The 22,642-nt window shown below is 42.8% G+C and overlaps 1 protein-coding gene across 1 annotated transcript in view; it reads right to left on the reverse strand.

Moving 5' to 3' along the window:
* The window catches only part of PAPPA (pappalysin 1), a 118,949-nt gene that overhangs the window by 79,930 nt on the left and 16,377 nt on the right, over positions 1-22,642 (reverse strand). The window contains exons 2-6 of the mRNA XM_088146947.1: positions 19,839-20,910; positions 11,366-11,511; positions 8,428-8,721; positions 6,984-7,176; positions 3,581-3,702 (exon numbers count right to left, since the gene is read on the reverse strand). Of these exons, the coding sequence (XP_088003073.1) occupies positions 3,581-3,702; positions 6,984-7,176; positions 8,428-8,721; positions 11,366-11,511; positions 19,839-20,910 (1,827 nt within the window). The remainder of the gene's footprint in view (positions 1-3,580; positions 3,703-6,983; positions 7,177-8,427; positions 8,722-11,365; positions 11,512-19,838; positions 20,911-22,642) is intronic.

Genomic DNA, 22,642 nt, shown 5'->3' on the forward strand with positions numbered 1-22,642 from the left:
ACAGCCCAGATACACTAGTCCTATAGGGGGTCCAAAATCCAAAACCCATTCCCTGCCTCCAAAACTAGTCCAAAATCCAAAACCCATTCCCTGCCTCCAAGAAGTCCATGAGTGGGTTAAACCGATACAATTCCTTCTCATTCTCCAAGACAAACCACCTTTAAACCTGTAGGATCTATTTAGCCATTACACCTAGAAGCTCAGCTTCTTCTGGACAACTCTGAATTGACTACCCATACATTTTCAGAGATCACCTAAAATCTAGTTATAACAGAAAATGGAGAAAAGTATATTTCTGCTCACCCTCTGAAGACACAGGCATTATTCTATCAAGCACAACATACCCTCCCTTTTTCAATCATTTCCCCCAACAAACCCAAAAAGTCAAGGAAAAAAAGAAGCAACAGAGATAAAAAGCTGGACAAGGTCATCAAGGATGGCAACAAACTGATAAAAGCAGATGAAAATGAAACAAATGTAAAAGGATATGATCAAGAAGAACAACAGCAACAGTGTCTCTGCCTCGGTTGCAAACCCAGTAAGGTTGAGTAATAGAGAGAAGAGGTAACTTTACACCTGTAACAGGTTTAGCCCAATCAAGGGATTTATTCACACATAAAGAGACATGCTGTCCTGATCCATTCAGCCTATGATCTTCCAGTGTTGAGTAAGACCTGAAGTGGGATTTCAACCAGCACTCATTTAACATGGGGGGAACCCTTCAGGTTCCCTGATTATCCAGAAAGCCCTACTCTTGTGCAAGTGAACATGGCAAGATCAGGGAAGAAAGGGACAGAGTAGGCAACTGAGGCATGACTCCATCCTTTTTTACTTGTGAGCAAGCACTCAAAGTAGCCTGCTGTTAATGGGGAGAGGGGGGTAGTTTTTAAAATAGCAAACAAATAAAAGGATGTTAACCAATTAATTGATTCAATCAAATGAAAGGGGAGAAGCTTTTCCCCTCCCTATAGAGTTTTTAACTCATGGCAAATGGCAATCAGGAGTCCCGGCAAGTAACTGATAGAGGCAGATCAAATGGTGAACGCAGCAAGAGTTGACTACATCTTTCTGTCCCACCACATCTCCTCTCTCACTTTCCATTTATCTTCTCCCCCTTGCCACCCATATGAAATTATAAGCTGCACATGGCCCGTGCATCACACGTTTTCTATCCTAGCCCTGCTGCATCAAGTGTGGACAGCCCCGTAACGCCATTAAATCAGATTTAAACTCTCTTCCTAAAGCTCGCTCAGAAATAAGTTAGACTAGTTCACCCTCAGAAGTTCAGTCTGTGCAGGGCTGTACTATGTCAGGAAGCCGGGGAGAAGATTATTCCGCAGAATGCTTCTCTGTACAAAACCCCCCCTGCAGATGGAAAACCAGCCAAAAAGCCCAAGCAAATTCTCCAGATGTGCTAGTTTGCTATATGTATCTCCATATATTATATCATTTTTATTTTTATTATTAAATTTATATCCTGTGTGTATCATGCCTGTTATGTGTATCTCCAAACACTACATCATGTAAGCCTTACCACCATCAGCAGTGGGAACTGGTACAATACTTGCCTGTCTTGCAAAAGCTAATGCTTCCTCCCGTTTTCCTGCTCCTTTCCCATTCTGAGCTGGCAAACCGCTGGATCCCTGCCCCTTGGTTAATCTCTTTCTTGGAGGAAAGAGGACTTCTTTTCTCCAAGAAAGAGACCTTAGAACTTCTAAGACATAAGACTTTTCACCAAAGTTTAATCGGCCTGTGCTATAAAGGCACCACCCGGTTCTCTTTATCTTGGAGGGTGCCATGTTATGCTTTTGCCCACACAGGCTTGGGGCTGACCATCAGTCCAGTGACTGGTAGCCAGGTGAAGAAATGCTTTCCCAATTCACAGATGTGCTTTGCGTCAGAGAACTGGTAGGGCATTATCCAACTGGTGTCTCTTGGGTCAGGAGCAGAATGTGCATATGAGCTCTTCTATAGTTTAAGCAGTGGGAGCCATTGAAAAGAGGGAAGAGTCATTTCCAGCTTTCTTGGGTGCAGATCTGCCTCTTCCTTTCCCAAAACAACCCTTATATCAATGTGTTGCCATGTGAGGAAGTGGCAGCGTTCACAAGGGAAGAAAACTGGGGAATCTGGATTTCAGCACAGGAGCAGCATGAGAACCCCCAATGCAAAACACACCCTCCAAACCCCAGCCCCCTTCGTTACACTGAAAAACCATTCTTCAGGCTCCCATAAACAACTCCTTCTGATTCACAAACCAATGTCATTGATTCCCTGTCATCGGGACTGGGACAACTTTGGCCTCTTCTGCCCAGCCCTCTTGCTCTCGTTCACCATGCAAATTTTATTGATCTATCAGATCCAAACACAGCTTTCTTCCTAGCAATGCTTGCTCAGCTCCTGTGGAGTGACTCTTCTTTTGGGAAGCTGGAGAAGAGGGGAGAAAATTCTGAGCTGCCTGGAAAAAGCCCCAGGCTGACAGAGGGGCGTCCCCTTTTGTACACTGTCCAAAAAATCTAGGGCTGATATTGAATAAACCTGCACATTTTACTTCAGGAGTACACACAGGGTGACCTCCAAGGTGGGCAGGATGCCAAAATGTTGGGGACTTTTTAATACATACTTGGGGTTGTTTATGAGGTTGTTTGTAGGTTGCTTAAGGCATCCATTTCACCTGTTAAGATTCATGGAACTATTCCCCAGACGGGGCCGGCCTGTGCCCACTTTGGGAGGGTCACCCTTGGCATGCTACTGAAATCCTGCCAAGGTGCTCAAGCCAACAGAAGGTCTGCAGCTCTGTCTTCTTCTCCACACCGAATCAAATCAAGACAGGCAAAGCCACCCAACTTCTTGAAAGGTGCTCCTTGTTGTAGGTTCTTAATAGTGATTCAGTATTTTGGGAAACCTTTTAGAGAAGGAGAGGAGGAAGAAGAAGGAGGAGGTGGTGGTAAGGGACAGTTCAACCATTAGCCAAAGGGAAGGGCTTGCTTGAGATGACACTGCCTTGAATGTGGTGGGAGATGATATTCCATCATCAAAGTGGAAGAAAGCTTCCATTTTCCTCTCCAATCAATGCTTGTTTTGTTTCAAACAAATGAAAGGCATTGAAATGTCTTTGGGGTGAACAATTGGAGGAAGGATAGATTCCTTTCCCCCTGAGAATTCTGCATTTTTCATATAGGTTGAGCTGTTAACCGGGTTAAAATCTCCCATTCTTAGTCCAAGTCCTAAGCAAGTCCAGAAGAAATAGCGTGAGCAAACATCCTCCTATTTAAACGGGGGTGGGGATAGATCTTGATTACTAATATGGCCAAGAGGAGGATCAAGGAGAAAAAAGGGCTCCAAACATTATTACAAATCTATTACTCATCCTTCATTGTTCCTGTACTGATTGCATCATTTTTGCTTTCTCTTCATTCAATTCATCCCCCTTCCTTTATATTAATCATGCTGTCTGAATAGGTTTCCAACATTTATTTTCAGGAACGGTTAGAGCACCTTAGTGTATTTTCATGCCCACATCTTCCCACAATGTTTCGCTTCCTCCATCCCACCCTTGTGCTGTTTGTCACTTGAGGCTGACCTTCAGCTCCTCGGGGGCTCCAGTGGCCTGACGGGTCACACGGCATCGGTGAAGAGGCACGAAAAGCATATTGCACCAAAATCCGTTCTTCCCCACACAGGTCACATGGTGGTCCCACTTCTCTAGGTGGCCAGGAAATAAAAAAGGGATTGCTCCAACTTAGTAACAGTTGAAAGGAACATTCATTCAATCATTTTCATTCATTTATTCATTCATGCCTGCTTTTCTTCCTTCCTTCCCTCCCTCCTTCCCTCCTTCCTTCCTTCCTCAGAACAAAAAAGGGACAAGGTGGCTTGCTGATTCCATGGTTTACTTAACTATGATTTACTGAGGTTTGGAAGTCCATGCACTAAGCTATAATCCTCAGCTCACAGTTAACAATATGCTAACCACAAATGACACATGAACCCTGCCTCTAGTTGTGACTGTCCCTTGAGAGGTTTAATCTTTTAGTTACTACTCAGTTGAAGTAAATTGGGTCACAATCCCCAAACAAGGAAGGCACCTCCCCACCCCACCCTTTCTTGGCAAGTATAGAGAGGTTGAATGATATTCATCGTGGAATATCACTAAAGGCAACTAACCAATTTGCTCAGCTGTGTAAGTAGCTTTTTTAAAAAATCACTCCTCTGCAAAGGATGCATTTGTGGCCGTTCAGTGAATCACCTTCTAAACATGGGCACATCTTGCTGATGATCAGCTTCAGAGAGAAAACATTGCTCTCGCTACTCAGGTTTCCACCTCCCTCTCCCTGAGAGAGATAGAAATCAGTATAGGAAAGTGAAAGCTATGTCAACTCTCTGCCCAATCACCTCCTTGAATCAGAAAATCTGTACTATTCCCCTGGAAGAAGGAAGAAGAAGAAAGGGATTGAGTGAGTGAGTGACAGATATAATGCCAGTGCCCTACTGGAAAGCAGGTTGGGGATGCAGCCCAAGTTGCTGTTGTTGTTTTAAATCTCCAGTGGGGTTGTGGGCTGCTCAGTCCACCATATCCATCTGTATCAGCCTAATCACAGATTGAGCAATGCTGTTGCAAAATCTGTGGCTTGGGGATAACAAGATTAAAAAGGGTTCTTTGATGCAGTCAAGAAATGAATGGACTTTCTGTCCTCCAGATCCAGTCCCCATTCTTCCAAGCTTCCTGGTCTATTCTTTTACTTATTCAAAACCAGCAGAACATCCATCATTACAACACATATAGGGTGTTGCATGCCTGGAGCAGCACTAGTCTTTGGATCTAAATAAAAACATCTATTAGTAGCTTGATTTAGGTGGTACAATTAGCTAATTTTAGACCCTAATCCTCTTAGATGGTCGTATGTATTAACTCACTAACTGCAACGTGATGGAAAAGCTAGTTCTGCTGCATTTGGGTTTCCTTTCCCATACATCTGCCCTACCTACAACTATTTGACTGAAGTCCACCTCATATGTACACCTGTCTTCCAAGGTGCTACATAGCACCCTTTTCTCTTTTGAAGTGTATCTGGGGCGGGGCGGGGGGAGGGAATCTTCATTTTTATCCTCAGAATAGCAACTATATGTGGAGTAGGTTGGGCTGAGAGAGGGACTGGCCTAATGGTACTTGGTTGGAAATAGTGAAACCACCAACCAACATCTGGAAAGAGACGAGAATGGACTTGATTCTTGATCTTCCCAGTATTAGTCCAACACATTCACCACTATACCACACTAGTTCCTGGAGGCTGTTCTCATCCTTAAAATGCACACATGTACACATACAGACACACACTTTCCAGTCCAAAGCTGGTCTGAATTGTTGGGAAAATTAAAGGTAGTAGATGGTTAATTTCAAAGAGGTACATAAATCCAAAGATGCAGATTAGGTCAATCTGCATTGTAATCAATAAGGTAAAATTCCCTAGAACTATTACCTCCCTAATGACCATCTAAGATTGGGTTTTTAGTTGCATGTTCTCCTAATCCAAATTTTAAATGCATATGAATCACCATCTGAGATTAACAATAAATTTCCAGGAACTAACAAAAGGGCCAGTTATAATTCAAAAATTAAGCAATTCCTCCCTTCTGTCTTCAGGGAGAAAGTCACTGCCAGATTTATTTATCCAAGATTTGAAAAACTCAGAAAACGATGACGTAATTCTAGGACAATGTTTCCTTCGATATCCCCAACTTATACCTGCTCAACAAAAATGAACCCCTGATGGAAGGGTCTGTAGAAGAAATTGAGTGTTGATTTAAGGTTTTTGTTATGAAATCTTAGATCAAACTGGCTGGCAACGGGATGTCATTTAAGTATCAATTCACTGTGGCTTAATAAAAACAGACTGATGGAGGCTGAAGAGGTATGTCAGGGCTGGTGTCTTTCATTACACAACAATTAGCCTTCGATCAGAATGTTTTTTAATAGACAGATTGAATTTATTTCATGTACAATAACCACCTTATGAAATATAAATTGAATGCATATTGCACGGGCTTCATTTATCATTTTGGAAAGTGCCAGATGGGAGATGGTGCTATGTCTGAATGTGAGGCAAAAAGAAAGGGGGAGGTCAGAATGAAGCCTACAGTTCATGCGAGAAATTTCTCAACGGATTTCTTCAGGATGTGCTGGCTGAGTTTCCTATGGTGCCCATCTCATATTCTAATTCACAGGGGTTCATAACCTATTGAAATAGCTGCTGTAGAAACCCAACCTTTGAATAGGTTGAAACATGATGGGATCATCACGAGTAACAACCTATCTTCAATCTTTGACTATGTGGCAGAACAGCAAGGATGGACAACATCCGTTCCTCTTTATTTCTAATTTTTTGGCCTCCTTCCCTTTTTGATCTTAAACTTGTTCACTCTTCAGTAGCTAAATTTTGGGTTGCTGCAATGAATATAAGGCAAAAATGATTAAAGAAGTAATTGGTTTAAGAAGATCATTTTTATTTTTACTCTTAATATCGCGTTTGGATCAGTATTTCTTAATAAATAAGTTGCTAGAGGATGTTTACTCTGAATCATAGTTTTTAGTTTTTAAACATTATTACTTGGGTAATTAATGTATTAATATGGTTATAGAAGAGTGAATATAATATTATTATGTGATCTTTTAGTATATTGTTCTATTAATTTGTTTTATTCTGTCACTGTTCTCTTAAATTTGCTGGTCATTGACTGAATAAAGATGTGTTCAGTTCTGCTCTGTTCTTCCTTCTTCAACAGTGTGCGCGTGTGTTAAAAAGTGCATTTTCTCCTAAGATACTCATTTTAGTATGCACTGCTCCCTAATTAAATGTACACACAAAAAAAGAAGGGGGGAACAGCTATCCAACAACATTCAACTCATTGGTCCCATGTCATTGCCAGCTTCCTGAGCACACCTTCCAAAGCCAGTCCAACAGAAACACGTTGTCCCACCCATTCACCTTTCAAAGAAGTGCCTGTCAATTGGTGGAAACCACTCCAAAGTAACAGAGGTTGCTGTTCGGTCCACAATCTGAGGCATGATGGCAATGGGGGCTGGCTTCTTGATAGGCTGCCAGCTCTGATACACCAGGTCTAAATAGCAGTGCATACGGGCAACCTGGTTGGGTGTGAAGGAATTGGTGCAGTCATCATCTAAAGTGGTGCACACCACCCAAAAACAGGAGAGAGAGAGAGAGAGAGAGAGTTAGGGCATTATAAAAACAGGATTTCCCAGCAGTTTCCTATCCATGTATTACCAGCAGCTTTCTGTACCCAGCCAAAGTTAACTAAGTGCTGCTTCTCAGCTGGTCTATAAAGCCCTCTTTGAGCTGAGTTGCGCTCCTGAAGACTTCACAGGCATGTCCATGTTATTATTCTGGCAACCCTGTTTTCTTCCGAGGTATTATTTTCATCTTCCCAGTCTAGACCACAGTGCTGAGGTTTCCTAGGGATTTTCCATTCAAGAAATAACCAGGTCTGACCCAGCTTAGCTTTTTTTGAGGTCAGCCTGGATTAGTGACATGCTGCCACTTGCTGTGACTGCAATGAATTATGGTAGTATTGTCCACCCTTTGCTTCCACTATAGGTAGAAAAAGGAATGGTGGCTATTACAAAACCAACCAACCAGGAGGAGGTTTAGAGAAAATTCAACAACATGTTGTCCTTTTTTCCAGGGTGGGGATGAACATTAAAGAAGCAATCATTTTCACAAGGGGAAAGAAAAGTCTTCTGAGAACATTGGGTTCAGCTCCAAAGAGAGCTGCTGTCAACTGGTTTGTTTCATTGGTTGCAAAAGTTATTCTCTGCTTTGCTTTTAGAAACTGGTAAAACCAGATTTCTCTGAGCAAAACTGGACTGTGCGTAATCCAAACCAGCCTAGCCTCTAACTCATTTTTCCTGCTCGCTTCACTGTAGGAAAATCATGAGTGCTGGTGTCATCCACTGTTTGTCCCGTTGTCCCAAAGCTACACCCCATATGCTAGAAAAGCCTGAACTCAGATTGCTTGGAATACGACTTGCCATGTGTTATTCTTGCTCCCCAAATTAGGGGTTCAGGTAAGAGATTTTGTTATGCTGAAATGGAGCTATCTAATCTGCTGAGCCCTTTCTAAAAGATTTGGGTGTGCTCCTTCCAAGCCCCCTCCACCAGCTGACATATTTCAGTCATATTTAAGGTGACTGAAGGAAGGGAAAAAAATGAATAAGGAGTAACAAGAAAATTGCACAAACGGCCTTCAATTTAATTAAATTTATATATACATCAAATGGAGCTTTGGTACAGGCCCCATCCACTACTTGAAGGCAACTTTGAGTCCTAGGGCGGAAAAAACCCTTACAAAAGTTGTGCAAGACTGTTTAAAGTTTACAATCAACAAAGCATTTCAGCAGAAAATAGCTGTTACCTGCGTAGCTCATGAAGTTGTTGAATGGTGTATTCTGGAAGCTATGGAACCCACACATGTCACTGCTAGCAGGGGGATCCCCACAGATCTTGTGGGTCGGGGTAGGGTTGGTGTCGGGGCAGAGATCACCCGTCTCAAAGGATGGCTCCGTTTCCATGCATGGGTCGCTGCAAGAGAAGATCTCAGAGACCCCCTTAAAGACATGGTAGAGGCCCAGGCTGTGTCCTACTTCATGGATCATGGTGTGAGTGTGACCCGCAATGCCATAGAAGGAAGGATTCAGGACAATGCCTCCTGCATGGACAGAAACATGAGAGAAAAGAACATAGAGATACAACACTTGCATGACATCACTGCTGGAGGCATACCAACGGCATTAGCAACCAACTTCCTTTTGGTGGGGGAAAGAGATTTGGACAAGATGCATTCTGTGGACCCCCAGCTCTTGCTGCTTGCTCCCTGGAGCCCTAATCGATGCTACCACTCAGAACCAGAAAGGAAGGCCAATGAAACCTCCTTGTTATTTTCTTGCTTGCAGGCTTGGAAGCAAGGAAGAACATACATCAACAGAGAAGAGGAAGAGGAGGAGAATTAGGGATGGGGGACCTCAAGAGGCGTCAGAAGCATCTTTGCTGCAGCCCAGTCAGCCAACCTACGGACCCAATTCCTAGATGCAGCAGCTTGGAAATATGCTTCCAGCCAAAGAGAATCCACATGGGTGTTTTTGCAACAGATCCATCACAAAGCACAATTCTTCTCTGTCTTCTCCACTTTTTCTCTTGTTCTGGTGTTTTGCTTTGCTTTTGTTTCTCTTCCTTTCTGATTGTTGGAGATATTGGGGGAAAAAATCTCCCTCAACGGAGAAGATAAAAATCATAGTACAGGCTGGCTCAACTTTATCAGGGCCACGAAGCTGCGCAGGTTGTTTGATTCTTCAGCCTATTCGAGGGAGGGGGTTGTGTTTTGGGGGGGAGAGGAAAGGGACTTCATATTTTTCACAGCTGTCAAAGGTCTAAATCAATTACAGTTTTTCCATTTAAGAGAGAAAGAGAGAGATTATTCTTTGTGCCCAGATGATAATGTATTCCAAAGTTAAGATCTGGACAACATAACATCTTTCATTTTATTTTCTTATTAAATATATATTGGATTTAGAGAACTGGTGGGGAGAACAAATATGGAAAGATGAGGCAGAATCTTTCTGAGCGAGAAGGGGGCAGCAAAGGTGGGTAAACAGGAAATTAATTTTCCCTACTCTTGTTTTTTTTCCCCTTCCCTCCTCGTGAGTTGACTTCAATCCGCTGGCAAAATAATTAGAATTGCTGCCATTACAGGTAAACTCAGTTAAGAGACTCTCCCTTTGGACCATGACTGCCAATGTAATTGGCATTCAACCATTAAACCTTAAAAGACAGGACAGGCAGCTGACAATGAGACCATGACATCTGATAAATCCAGCAGGAGGTGCTACAAGAGAGCCTAATGCTAATTAGTCCAAATATCCAGTTATTGGAATTCAAATGTTCCCTTCCTCTTTGGCAGTTGCAAGGCTATTTCTCCCATCCAGTTGCCCGGCTCAGCTCTGTCTCTCTCCATAAGAGGATGTCTTCTAATGAATTATGGTGCCACCGAGCATTAATCAGGGGGTGGAGGCTCCAGGGCAAGGCAAAATATTATATGTTTGTCCGACTGAGTTTTGCTTCTCATGGTATTACCATGAGCATTTCATCTTGGAGTTTAACATAACCTGGGAAGCAGCATACAGACATTGGCATAAAGGACCTTTTGGAATTCTTCATTCAATCTGTGGGCAAATAAAATGGGTAGACAACTTCTCCAAGTTTTCCAAGGGGGGAAAAGTTCCAACTATTATTCCCTACCTCTGCTTTGGCAGTGAGTTCCTTTATTGTCTCTTCTCTTGGGACCGAAAGGACAGGACATTCGTGTGCATGTCCCGGCTGCTTCTTCATTAAGTAAATGCAAACACTCCACCCCACCCATTTTCCCCATCAAATTAAAAGACGGGGAGAGGAAGCGAAAGAAATTCCTGGCATGTCCCAATTCTCCTCCTTTCCTGCTCTCCTCCTCTAACAAAATGCTGCTGGGAAGTTCACAAGCAAGGCACGATGGAAAGAAATCAAGCCCAGATGATTGTCCCAGCTATCAAATATTTCCCTGTCATTGAGAAAAGAGGGGGTTGTCTCAATTGAGTATTTTAGGTGTTCGATGCCCTCCCTTTTAGAGGTTTCTTTTTTTAAGAAACAGATCACCAGGATACATTCCCCTATTCTATTCCAACCCTCAGCTTAAGAATCTGCTCGAAACCTTTGCAAATTACATACAAGGAGAAGATGCCTTCCCTTCACTCACTCACTCACACACACGCACAAAAGCTATTTCAGGGCTGACATCACTTGAGAAATACCATAATATGCTTTGGGTTTATAATCTAATTTTTTCCTGGCTGGAAGTCGAGAATGATGAATATTTTTGTTGTCTTGATTCTCTCTCTCTCTCTCTCTCTCTCTCTCTCTCTCCCCTTCCACACACACACCCCCACCCCAGTTTTCTTTTTAAAATCCTCTGGGCTATTTAAGGCTATTATTGGAAATGATTTTTAAAATAGAAATCAGAACAAAAGTTGATGACATTCCAGAGCCTCCTTCTTAATGTTCACACAACATCCTTAACTTGGTTTCTGAGTTAACGATTGTTATGATTTTGCACACTATGTGGATCGTAAGCTGTTTAAATGTTTTGTGCCTTGCACAGCACACTAAACCTCCCCACATCCCCCCAAAGCAAGACTAAAACTAACCACATTTGGCATGTTGTACAAATACAGCTAGACCTTTTCTGGATCTGTCTAGGCTTGGTGCGTGAAGGCATCCAGCGTGTCCACAAAGAGATGGATGCCACCACTCTCCCAAGGTCTTACCCAAGTGCACCAAGGCTTCTTTGTCCCACGGGAAGGTGGCCATGCCAGCCAACTCTTCTTCAGAAGAATTGGCAAAGAAGATGTTGAGATGTGTAGAGCCATCCAGGTTGAGCCTATTCTTCAGTTCTTTGACATCTAAGTAGGCTCTGAAGCAAGAATAAGAAGGGCTTCATGTTAATGTTGATTGTCCCCATGCCTGCACCGTACACAGAATCAACCTCTAAGGTATCTCAGCTTCTGAGTGGCTATTGGAAGTCTTGCCTTACCCCATCCAATCTACCTTTAGAAGTCAATCATTTTATCGAGCAGCACAGCAGAGAAAAAGAAAACATCAATTCCCTTTATCTGCTGGACTGCAAGATGTGTTCTGCTTTTTCCAGTTGCTATCTGAGTGGTAGCAATTCTCTCCAACTATTAGAACTGGCTTACCATGGTTAAAACTGAAAATTAAGTGGGGGGAGGGGGAATGCTTGGCCTTTCTCTGTTACTCTCCCTCCCTTTTATTCCTTGTAAACTCTTTGTAAACTCCTCCAGGAGCCTTTTATAGTCACAGGTAAGGTCAGCATACTACAGACCAGTGTTTCCCAACACTGATAACTTCCAGACGTCAACTTCCAGAGTTTGCCAGTCCGCAAGATCATTGCTAATAATGTTTAGAGTTCAGTTTGCATATCAGGAAGTTGTCAAAGTTGAAGACACTGTTCCAGTCACAGTATTTCCAGAGATCAAAGGTTCAAATCAGCCAGCTAGCTGAAAGAAGCTCCATTCAAATCCATCACCTTAAATCTCAGAAAAGCTGTATCTAGCCTACCGAAGGAAGGCCATATACAGCCTAATGCAATTTAGGTTTTCTTATCCCACTGAACACCCGTTCAGGCAGAACTTCTTATGGGAAGTGAGTATGTCAAGAAAGATGCTTTTGTAACATATGACCCTGTGTCGTTTTAGAGCATTCCTGAAGCTGCTGATGCAGAGGATCTGTACTGCTATAACTATGGAGGGAGTTTTCCTAACATCAGCTGCTTACTCACAGGATAACAATGAGCTGCCATGAGGAAGAAGCTTGATTTGTTCCTCTCATATTACTTTATTGCTAATATGGGGGTGGGGAAAACACCTGCATCTTAATGCTCTCCCTGCAACCATGGTTCAGCACCTACCTTTAAAAATAAATAAAGGAAACTCAGCATGCCATAGTTACAATTTCCATTTCTCCCACTTCCTTGTTCAAAGAATATTCAACCCTCTCAAACATGAGCAAATCAAAAGCAATCAAAACTGAGACAGAGGTGAAAGCCAAGGTCCAAAAATTGGATGAGAGGAGAGAAAGAGATGAGGTCAGCTGTCTTGCATCTGACACCTGCATTCTTAAAGACCACTTTCAGAAGGTGATGGAGAGGTGAAACATTTTATTTTTCTCAAGCCAACACCTCTAGGAAGGGAAAAGGTTACTTAGCCACTTCCTCTAAGCCCTTCCTACTAATTTTGGTGGTCCCCAATATTTTCTCTTGCATACCCATTGCCCGAGTATCTAAGGAGGCAAGATGGTAGACAGGTGTTGATCTGTGGATTTTTCTGAAGGAGCAACAAGTTGTTTCATTTGATTTTGTTGTTTTGAAAAGTTGTTGTTTATCAAGGAAGAAAGGAAAGAAAGTCTCCTCCGTTATAGCTCTCGGTGCATCTCCTCTCTCCCTGAGAATCTGTTCCCTTTCCAATCATGCTGCCCCCACAAATAAGATAGTAAATATCACAAGATTATTTAGACACTTAGTTACAAAGCAGAACATCAAATCTGAGGAAAGGACAAGAGAAGTGTGTAGCTTGAAAGGAAAGCAGAGGTTGAAAATCAAGAGGAAAGTTGATGTTATGGTTGGGATTCAGAGCACAAGGACATCGATCTGCTCTCTGGTTTGACGCCTCATTAGCAACGCAACCATGCACCTCATGGGAAAATACCACAGGTATCAGATGCTCTGCACTCAGTCTCAAGGAAGGTGCATCCCCAAAGAAGCACCTTACATGACAAATGCTTTGCATGAACAGGGAGAGGAGACAGAAATCAAAAAAGAGAACGCCTGCAGGACACCAAGCAGCTCCATGATCTTTGCCCCAGTTGCCTCTTACTAACTTTTGTCCCAACAAGCCTGCCTTCTGCTGAGTCAGACTTTTGTTCCACCTAAGCCAGTATTGGCAACTTGACAGAGTTTCAAGGAAGAACGGTCCAATCTGACCTGGGACTGAACCCAGGTCCTTCTGCGTGCAAAGCACATGTTCAGCCGCTGAGTTAGACTCCCTCACCTAAAACCTACAGTTACAACAAGTTGCCCTGTAATCAAATGGCTACTTTATACAGGGTTGGTCTCCAGGGTTTGAGGGAGTCATCTTCCTCCATCCAACTTGGAGACACTAGGACTGAGCCTAGGTGCTTTTGCATGCAACAGGAGGATTATATTACTGCATTACAACTCCTCCCTTTAAAGTTCCATATCTTATAGCTTCTTGCATTTCTGCTGACCTTCACCCCCACCCTGGCACAAAATGCTGAAAAATCTCCAAGCATTTCTCCCTGTTGACCAGCATGAACGTTCTCATGACCTTAGCATAGAATTTTGCAAATTCTGAAACCAAGGTGGAAACCAAAGAAACCAATCCAGTTGTTCTTGTTCAATGCCTGTCATTTCCCTCGTGGATGGAAGAGGGAAATCCAGGCACATTCCATCAGGATATAAATTTCAGAACAGACACCACCTTGTCCTATTTTGAGCAGACCTGATGTTAAGCAAAAGGCCAGGTTGGAATTTCATTGAGAATGGATTTTGTAGGTCCCTCTAGGTCTTAAATGAATGAGACTGCCTGTGCAACTAGGGAGGGGGGTAGGGGAAGGACTGGGCCTGGAAAAAAAGGAAGGGGCAGCCTGCTCCCAGTCAAGAGTTCTCCAAAGAGAAAAACCAGCTGACGTGGGCTTCTGCCTGTTGGACATGGAGCTCTCACAAGCCAATCTGCTCCTCAGTTCCGCTGTGCTGGGTTCCTAGAATTCTTCACTAGAACTCCATTCCCAGAAGGAAGTGGGAAGCTACAGGATCTGGCAAGGCACCAAAGGTTTCCAGTCCTGCCCCAAGGACTCTCCAAGAGGGGAAAAAAAACAAAGCAAGGCAAAATGATGTTTCCACAATACTATTATTGCTTACACTTTTTTCTTCTTAGTTCACCACCCTTCCTCGCCCCCTGACCTGTTGATGAAGTCATCAACCTTGAAATAGCTTTGGACTTGGTGTCCCCAGCCCCAGCTGAATCATGAAAGCTGACTCCCTAGGAATAGAACCAAGAAGGAGGAGGTATTTCTCTTGAAGGTAGAATCTCCTGAAGACCACAGCTTGGCTAACGATGATCCTGTTCTTGAGTCTGCTCATGCGTGAGACTCTTTGTAGGTTTGTGGCAAAGAACAAAGGGCTCTCTGTGAATATTGGAGTAGGTTTCCTTTGGGAAGGGGGTTGGCACCACCAAATATTGCACCTCTAGTTATATGGGGTCTCAGCAAGTGGAAGCACCTGGCTGTCTTTGGGCTCAGAAGAGGATGTGGACCCAATTAGAACTTGGATGGAAATTATGGAAAATGGCAAGGCTGTAGGCTAATCTGGGTAGTTGAAAACACCCCAGAAGAAAGCAGTGGAATCTGCTTCCATATTGGTGCAAAGAGATGGACATGTCCATTAAAATTCCAGGAATTGATCTTGGCTCAAAGGAGGTTATTGAAGGCAAAAGGAGAAGAGGATGGCAGAGGATGAGATGGTTAGGTAGCATCACTGAAGCAATGAGCATGAAACTGAGCAAACTCAGGGAGGCAATGAAGGACAGGAAGGCCTGGCGCGATGTGGTTCATGGGGTCACGAAGAGTCGGACACCACTTAACGACTAAACAACAACAACAACAAAGGAGGTTTATCAAAAAAGATGGACTCCTTGCTGCTGGTAATTCTCCCATACTTTCATCCAGATGACAATAAAAAGTAATTCTCTCCCCCCCACCTCAAATGTATCCTTCTGGATGTGGCAGAGCTACAACTCCTAGGAACCCCACTATCCAATTTGGAGATTCACTTTGAAGGCTCTTTGATCCAATCATATCACTGTTTTCACAAGTCAAACGGAGACATCAGGCTGAATTGGAAGCTCCAGATGAATTTGGATGAGCCAATAGACTTTTTAAAATATAATTTTTATTGAAAGTTTTACCATTAATAATAAGAACTAGTACAAACTAAAATAGAACAGAGAAAAGGAAAAGGAAAAAGAGAAATAAAAGAAAAAGCTAAACATGCAATAAAAATGTAGAAGAAAGTAGAAAAAAGAGAAAGGTATAAAGGTATAAAGGTATAAAGAAGTGGCTTCCGATATTCTTCACAGCAATTATAAGTGCTATTATATTTTAACCTCTTTCTCTAAAGTTACATCATGACTCTGTTCTTTCTATAATCTATCCTGTCTAATCATCAGAACCATAAATCACAATTTCATTTTGAGCCAATGGACTTTTGTGTGACTCTTACACTCATTTCTCTGAATCTAATTAACTCTCCCGATCAAAGAAATTCATCAGTTCAATTTGGCATCTTCTCCACTTGACTTTCCAAACCAAATCAACTTTTGGAATCAAATCAAGCATTCCAAATGGATCTTCCCTGATTCCCATATCCTAATTATGATGAGCTTTCCAAGAAACATTTGGTTGGCAATGTGGGAGATGAGATGGCTGATGGATCCTTGAGCCTGTGTCCTGGGATCCAGTCTTAGCTTTATCACTACCCACATAAAGCTTTGGTTGAATCTAGCTGAGCTATTTTTTAAAGAGCATTGTCAGACCAGACCCTTTAAAAGAGGGCCTTGCAGGTAAGATGGTCCGAATCTGCAGGGGACTTCTTAATTGCTGGTTTCCGATTACAGCTCTGAATAGCTGACGGTGCGTCAATGTCCTCCCTCCTCCTTCCCCCAGTATGAGCTGTACTCCATCTTCTCAAGGTTATTTGCATTCTATGATGGAGGACATAATGTCAGCCACATGAGCCCAAGCTAAGTGAACCAAAGAAGCCAGACGTCAAGAGCTGCCAAAATCACATTTCAAAGCCATGAGTACAGCTCTGGAAAACGATCAAAGATTTTCCTCCACTGTCATTGGAACATTTCTTTGATGCATCTTTTTGGAAGGACAAGTAGGCTTCTTTCTCTCCTCCTTTCTTCCCTTCCTTCTTTTCTTCCCTTTCTTTCTTATTCATCAACAATAAGCTACTCAAGGAATGGAGATGGGCAGTACAGAATAGGCATAGACACCAGAAGGAAAAGCATGCATCTTTTTAAGAAAGGTTCAGAGGAATGGGAACTGGTGCAGAGAAGGGCAAGAAAAATGATCCTGACACTGGAAACGGAGTCTTAAAAGAGGCTGAGAGATTTGGCCATGTATAGAAAAGACCAAGGCGAGATTCCATAGCACTTAAGGACAGAAGATATGTCACACAGGAGAAGAACAAGACCTGTTTTACAACATCCTAGAGTGCAGGACATAGAATAACAGTCTTAAGCTACAGGAAGGCTGATTCCAGTCAAATCGTTAGGCAAAACTTCCTAAGAAAAAGAACATAAATGATCCATAGGGGTGGAAGTCTCCTCTTCCAGATTCTCAAGCAAAGGCTAGATAGCCATCTGTCAGAGATGATACACTTTTGATCCCTGCACCAAGCAGAGAGTCTGACTCGTGGCCTCAGTGGCCCCCTCCAGTTTTAGGAGTCTATGAAAGGTGGGGGAGAGCATAATTCTGTAAATAATGCCCCCCCCCCCCTAAGCATGCCTACCAGGGATCACAGTTCTACAAGGGTTACAAGGCTGTCACTGTGTTGGCTAATAGTCCCTCCTTGAGAGAAAAAGGCATTCAATAAGTCCCTTGGATCCTGCTGGTGGTCTGTTAAAATTGCATCCTCTAATACCTGGTTCCACGAAAAGGCGATTCCCTAAGCCAATTTGCACAAAATCACACACGCAGAACAATGAAGCAGCGGGACCATACAATCTGAGAGGGGGAAAAGGAGTAGACTTGTCCCAACGGATTCTTTTTCTTTGGTCTACTGTATGCCATGACCTACTCAGCCCACACTCAGTTGTGCAAGACACTGGATTTTGAAGACAAGCAAATGAGGACATTTCAGATGGTGACTACTAATGACGAGGTATGCTAGGGAACCATCGTCATCTAGCCTGATGTCTCTTGTCTAGAGTGTGCTAGCAATTTCTCCCTGTTTACCCTTGTTAGGGGATGCAAATCCTTTCTCCTGGACGAGATTGCCAGTAGGGTGTAATCTGATGGGAAAAGCTGTCCCCAGAACGGCGCTCTGCCTCCTCCAACAAGGAAGTCAACTGAAAACTCTCTCCCAAAGAATGTTGAAAGCCATCCCTTGAGAATGAGGCAGAAAAGCAGAAGCCACTTTTTCAAGGAGAGAAAGACTTGGGGGAAATTGGCAGGCGGATTCTGGCATCGCTTTAGGCTGAAACTGATTTCACGGAGGATTTTAATCATGAATAGCTTATTGTCACCCATTTCCTTATTCTATTTGAAGGAACAGAAGGAGCTGACTCACAGATCAGGGCAGAACAAGCTGCTAGCATACACTGGCGGGAAAGGGGTAGAAAATCTCTATCAGTATCCAAGAATCGGCACCACCCTTTCCTCTGTACACTTAATGTTACTACATCTTTTGGTCGCATTTCAACATAGAAATTTTCCTGGCATGGACCTCACAGGTTTCCCTTTTTCCATCACGCTGTTCTATATTTCGACAAATGTCTTCTATTAATAGTCTTCCTTGGGTGGCTATTAAAAACACAGAAGTTTGATCGAGAGCAGGAAAAAGTCACTCTCTCTTTTAGCAAGCAGCTATAAGTGCCTAAAGGCGAGCTGTTGTGATATCACAGCTTGGAGCGTTTTCCTGTCTCGGAAGCTGGACAAAATGACGCCATTAAAAACAATTGCCAAATGCGAGGGGAGAATCCAGCCTCCTCCAGACAAGCTAACTCTGGGGTCACATGGGGGAAGCTTCAGTCTATGGGGCCTATGGGTCACAATTTGATTCCACACACAGCAAAGCCCAAATTTAATCCCTCCGGTTGAAAAACGCTGCGATCTCAGATCTCCTCGGATGACTGAATATATAGAATAGACTCCATTTTTTTTCATGAAAATGGATCAGTCTGGAAGGAGGCAAAATGCTTCAGACCCATTTATCTCTTCGGTTTCTGACACTCTACTCTAAGGGGTTTTGTCCCAGAGAAAGCTGATGTTTAAGATAAGACCTTGGCTGAAGGGAACAGCAACAGGATGGCCAAGAAGGCAACTTACTTCTTTCTCCTCCAAAAAGGATGCTCAGAAACAGTTATAATTCATAAAATGATGTTCAGGTTTATAAAGTACCTGTGGGAAAGGCCTTTTGGGCACATAGGAGTTCATTTTCTGTATCTCCAGCTAAGGATTTTGGAACTTCAGGTCAAGCAGACTCATAAAGCAAGGAAAATGTTGTCGCCTGCTCCTCTTCCCCAGAAATCCAGCAGGCTACCAGAGAAGGACTGGACCGTTTCATCTCACCTTCTATCCAACCTCAAAAGGCTCCTAAAACCCTTTGCAAACTACAAATTTTTGTGGCTTCTTTTTACAGGCTGTGCCAAAGCTCTCTTGAGCCACAACCAAGACACACAGGAACCCGACTGATAGTTCCTGCTAAGACAAATATGTATGTTTTAAAAACGACACGCTACTCATCAAAACTAAGTTTATGGTGTAGCAGTGCTTGAAAAACAGGCAACCTCTCTGAATTCATGCCTCTATACACATCTCGTTCTTGACACAATTCTCCAATGGTCATTCCAGAACAGTACAAATTCATCTGCTCTTTCGTGTTCCCCAAGTTTTAACATTTTGCTTTAGTTTATGGCTGGCATAAAACGCTCACAAAAAAGAACTAAAACTCCCTTCACTCGGGGCTATGCTTCGGTGCCACTCTCCACAGAGATAATATTGCAGAATCCATCTAAAACAGAAAGAGGTAGGAGGAGCAGGTGAAAAAAAAGAAGTGAATCTTGGTTAAAGGCCAAGCTATTTTCAGAATTTCTAACTACGCGGTCGCTAAGAGTTGAAAACAATTTGGTGGCACATAATCAATCAAAAAATTTTCAGAATGTTCCAAAAGTTAGCCAACCAATATCATCATCATGTTTTTTTCTGGATTGACAAGTATCAGGATCACCTTAACGTGGTTGAGCACCTCAGTCAGTTGGTAGCCTACTCCAAATAACAGCTTCAGACAAAATGGTTTCATTAAAATTAATTGGAAAGGGGCATTGTGGGAGATAGAAATCCAAAAGAGACATGAATAGAAAGTGCACAGACAGATCTGGCCCAAAATATAAGCAGCATATTTGCTTTGAATGCACTTACCTGTTAGGAGAATCAGGATCAAAGCAAGTCTTGGTGACATCTGTTATATCTGGGTTACAACAATCCCCACCGTCAAAGTTGTATCGCTCGTAGTTGCAATCCATGTCACAAACACCATTCTGTTTCTTCTTGTTGAATGAAGGTTGACGCACATGGCGACAATCTCCTCCATCATACCCAGTCAACGTATGATTGCACTCTGGGTCACAGTTCTCATCTCCAATCTTGCTGATTTCACAGTTGGCCAGGATGAGGCGGTGGCGAAGGGAGGAATTATTTATCTCCAACACCTCAATTTCCCACGAAATGTTGTATGGACTGAAAGCATCATTCAGTTGCTGATGCTGGAACTCTATTTGTTGATGGCTAATAGTTGGGTTCCGATGATGGTCGTCGTAAATGTTCACCACTCGATAGCGAACCACCTTTTTGTGGCGGAAGCTTGGGAGATGGTTGTAACTGGCAATGACCTCCACGTTGTCACAGACAGTTTGCCCACAAAGAGGAGGCTCAAGGCTTGTATCCAGTAGGTAGCCAGAGTGGGATGTGAATTCAGTCAGAGGAAGACGTGGGCTATCTTTCATGGGGGACCAGATGCTTTTCACATTCAGTAAAGTCTCCTGAAAAACTAGCTGAGGTAGAGGAATATCTACTTCATGAGCCACAAGAGTCATGTCCATCAGTATCTCCTTCTGAGAACGGACTGTTCTCCAAAGACTAAAATGTTCTATGTATCCTCGGTAATTTTGGTTTAGGGCATTGCCTCCAAGCATAAGGATTTTACACTTCAAGGTCAAAGGGCTGAAGATACTCCCTACCTGTTCTCTGCTGGCTGCCACCTGGGCACCATTCACATAGATCTTCATCAGGCGTCCATCATAAGTGATGGCAAGGTGAACCCACTGATTTGGGAGGTAGCTATGATGATCTGTGATGGTAGTAACCTTCCGGGCACGGTCCGTCTTCAACGAGAAAAAGTAGCGAGGATCTCGATTACCCTGGTCACTGATGTTGTTAATTCCCAGAACCCATCCTCGGTCAAGGGTGGTGTAAGAACATTTGTCATACAATCCTAAGTGTTCCCAACACAAGAAAGAAAGAAAGAAAGAAAGAAAGAAAGAAAGAAAGAAAGAAAGAAAGAAAGAAAGAAAGAAAGAAAGAAAGAAAGAAAGAAAGAAAGAAAATGGTAAGCATAATACCATGATATCATTATTAATCTGGAACAGAAGTGGTCAATCCCGAGTTCAGCCCACATCTCTCAGCACTCACCTGAGCCCATCCAGCAACATCATGCTGTCATCATCCAGCAGAAAATTGTCAGATTTCAGCATCATGAGAAATCTCATTCATTGCCTTGAACTATATGCTTAATGTTAAATAACTCAACCAAATCCTCATTATAAAATGATTCATTAGCTAGTTCTCAGCGCCTTCATAAAATTACAGTTCCCAGAATTCTTTCACACAAGTCCATGTGGGAAAGGGGAAGAATATAAGCTACTTATTTGTGCACAAAATGTATACGGAGTTGCTTCATTTCACATTATCAAACACAATATTAACACACTCAAAGCAGAGAGCAAGTTTTTAATTCTTTCCATCAAGAATTCTTGGGAATTGATTTGAGAATCTCTCACAAGGATGCATTTTCTCACAACTAGTTACACTGTCAGTCCTCATCCACCCTGGTTCAAAATCTTATGAAACGTACCTGCCTACTGCTCTCTGACCTCATACTCCAACCATCATCATTCCTACCCCACCACAAAAACCTAACACATCCTTTATTATATGGAGAGTGGAACAGGTTGGAAGGAGGTAGTAGAATACGAAGAGTGTGGGCTCTGTCACATATACACTTCGGCAATAGGGAACAAAGTGGTCCACAATCCTCTGAGTGTGTGTGTTCGCAACTGGTTTGTAACATCTGCCATTCATGTAAGAAAGTACTCAATTGAGTCATCAGGGAGAACATCCATTCCATCATCATGGTATCTGAACTGGCGTGGACTTCTCTACTCCCTCAGCATTTTTCCTTTCTACTGCCTCTACAGACCTTCTTTGGACAAACTGAGATTCAGCAATGGCTCTTCAGGGTGGCCTAACTGGGTTCTCTTCAGGATCTCAAGACAAGTTAGAGGTTCCACTGCCATCACGGCTCCTATTTTGCTTCCAAAAGGATTAGAGGCAGATTCAGAGGAGACCGGCCTTCAAATCTTAGAGCCTGTATTGATGAATTAAGAAAATGGATAGTGGATGGGACATATTTATAATGCCTTTTTGCATTTTTCAAAGTCCGTGCAAGTAGAAAAGCAGGAAAAGAGTTGGACTAGTGCTGGAAGTGCCAGCTTTCTAATAATAGGGAGCTGGGGTTTTGTTTGCTGAGGAAATACTTAACTGTGGTATTCCATACTTACAGTTGCCTTTCCACAACCCACTAACCTCATACACCATTGAAACTAAGCCAAAATACATCTTATTACAATCATGTTCCTAGACTGTTTACACCAGCTTCTATTCCTCCTCCCTTTCCTTGTCTCTTTCTAGTTCTGCAAAATGCCATACAACCATTGACTGTGTCATAATGACTATAAAATAGCATCACTGTTGTCATCTTAAGGAACAGCAATCAAAGTCTCTTCCCACCTGAACAACAATTCAATCCATGTTCAGGGTCCAATTACAGATGTATATTAAGCACACACTTAAAGAAAAATAATACTTAAAACGGGCCCAATTTTTGATAAAGTTCCTCCCCCCAGCCCCCCAGTACAGTAACATCTCAAGATGAAAGGGGGCACATT

The sequence above is a fragment of the Python bivittatus genome, unplaced genomic scaffold (genome assembly GCF_059951505.1).
Source record: "Python bivittatus isolate LINGU-HERP-01145 unplaced genomic scaffold, Pbiv_v1 ctg000160_np1212, whole genome shotgun sequence".
Taxonomy (NCBI): Eukaryota; Metazoa; Chordata; class Lepidosauria; order Squamata; family Pythonidae; genus Python; species Python bivittatus.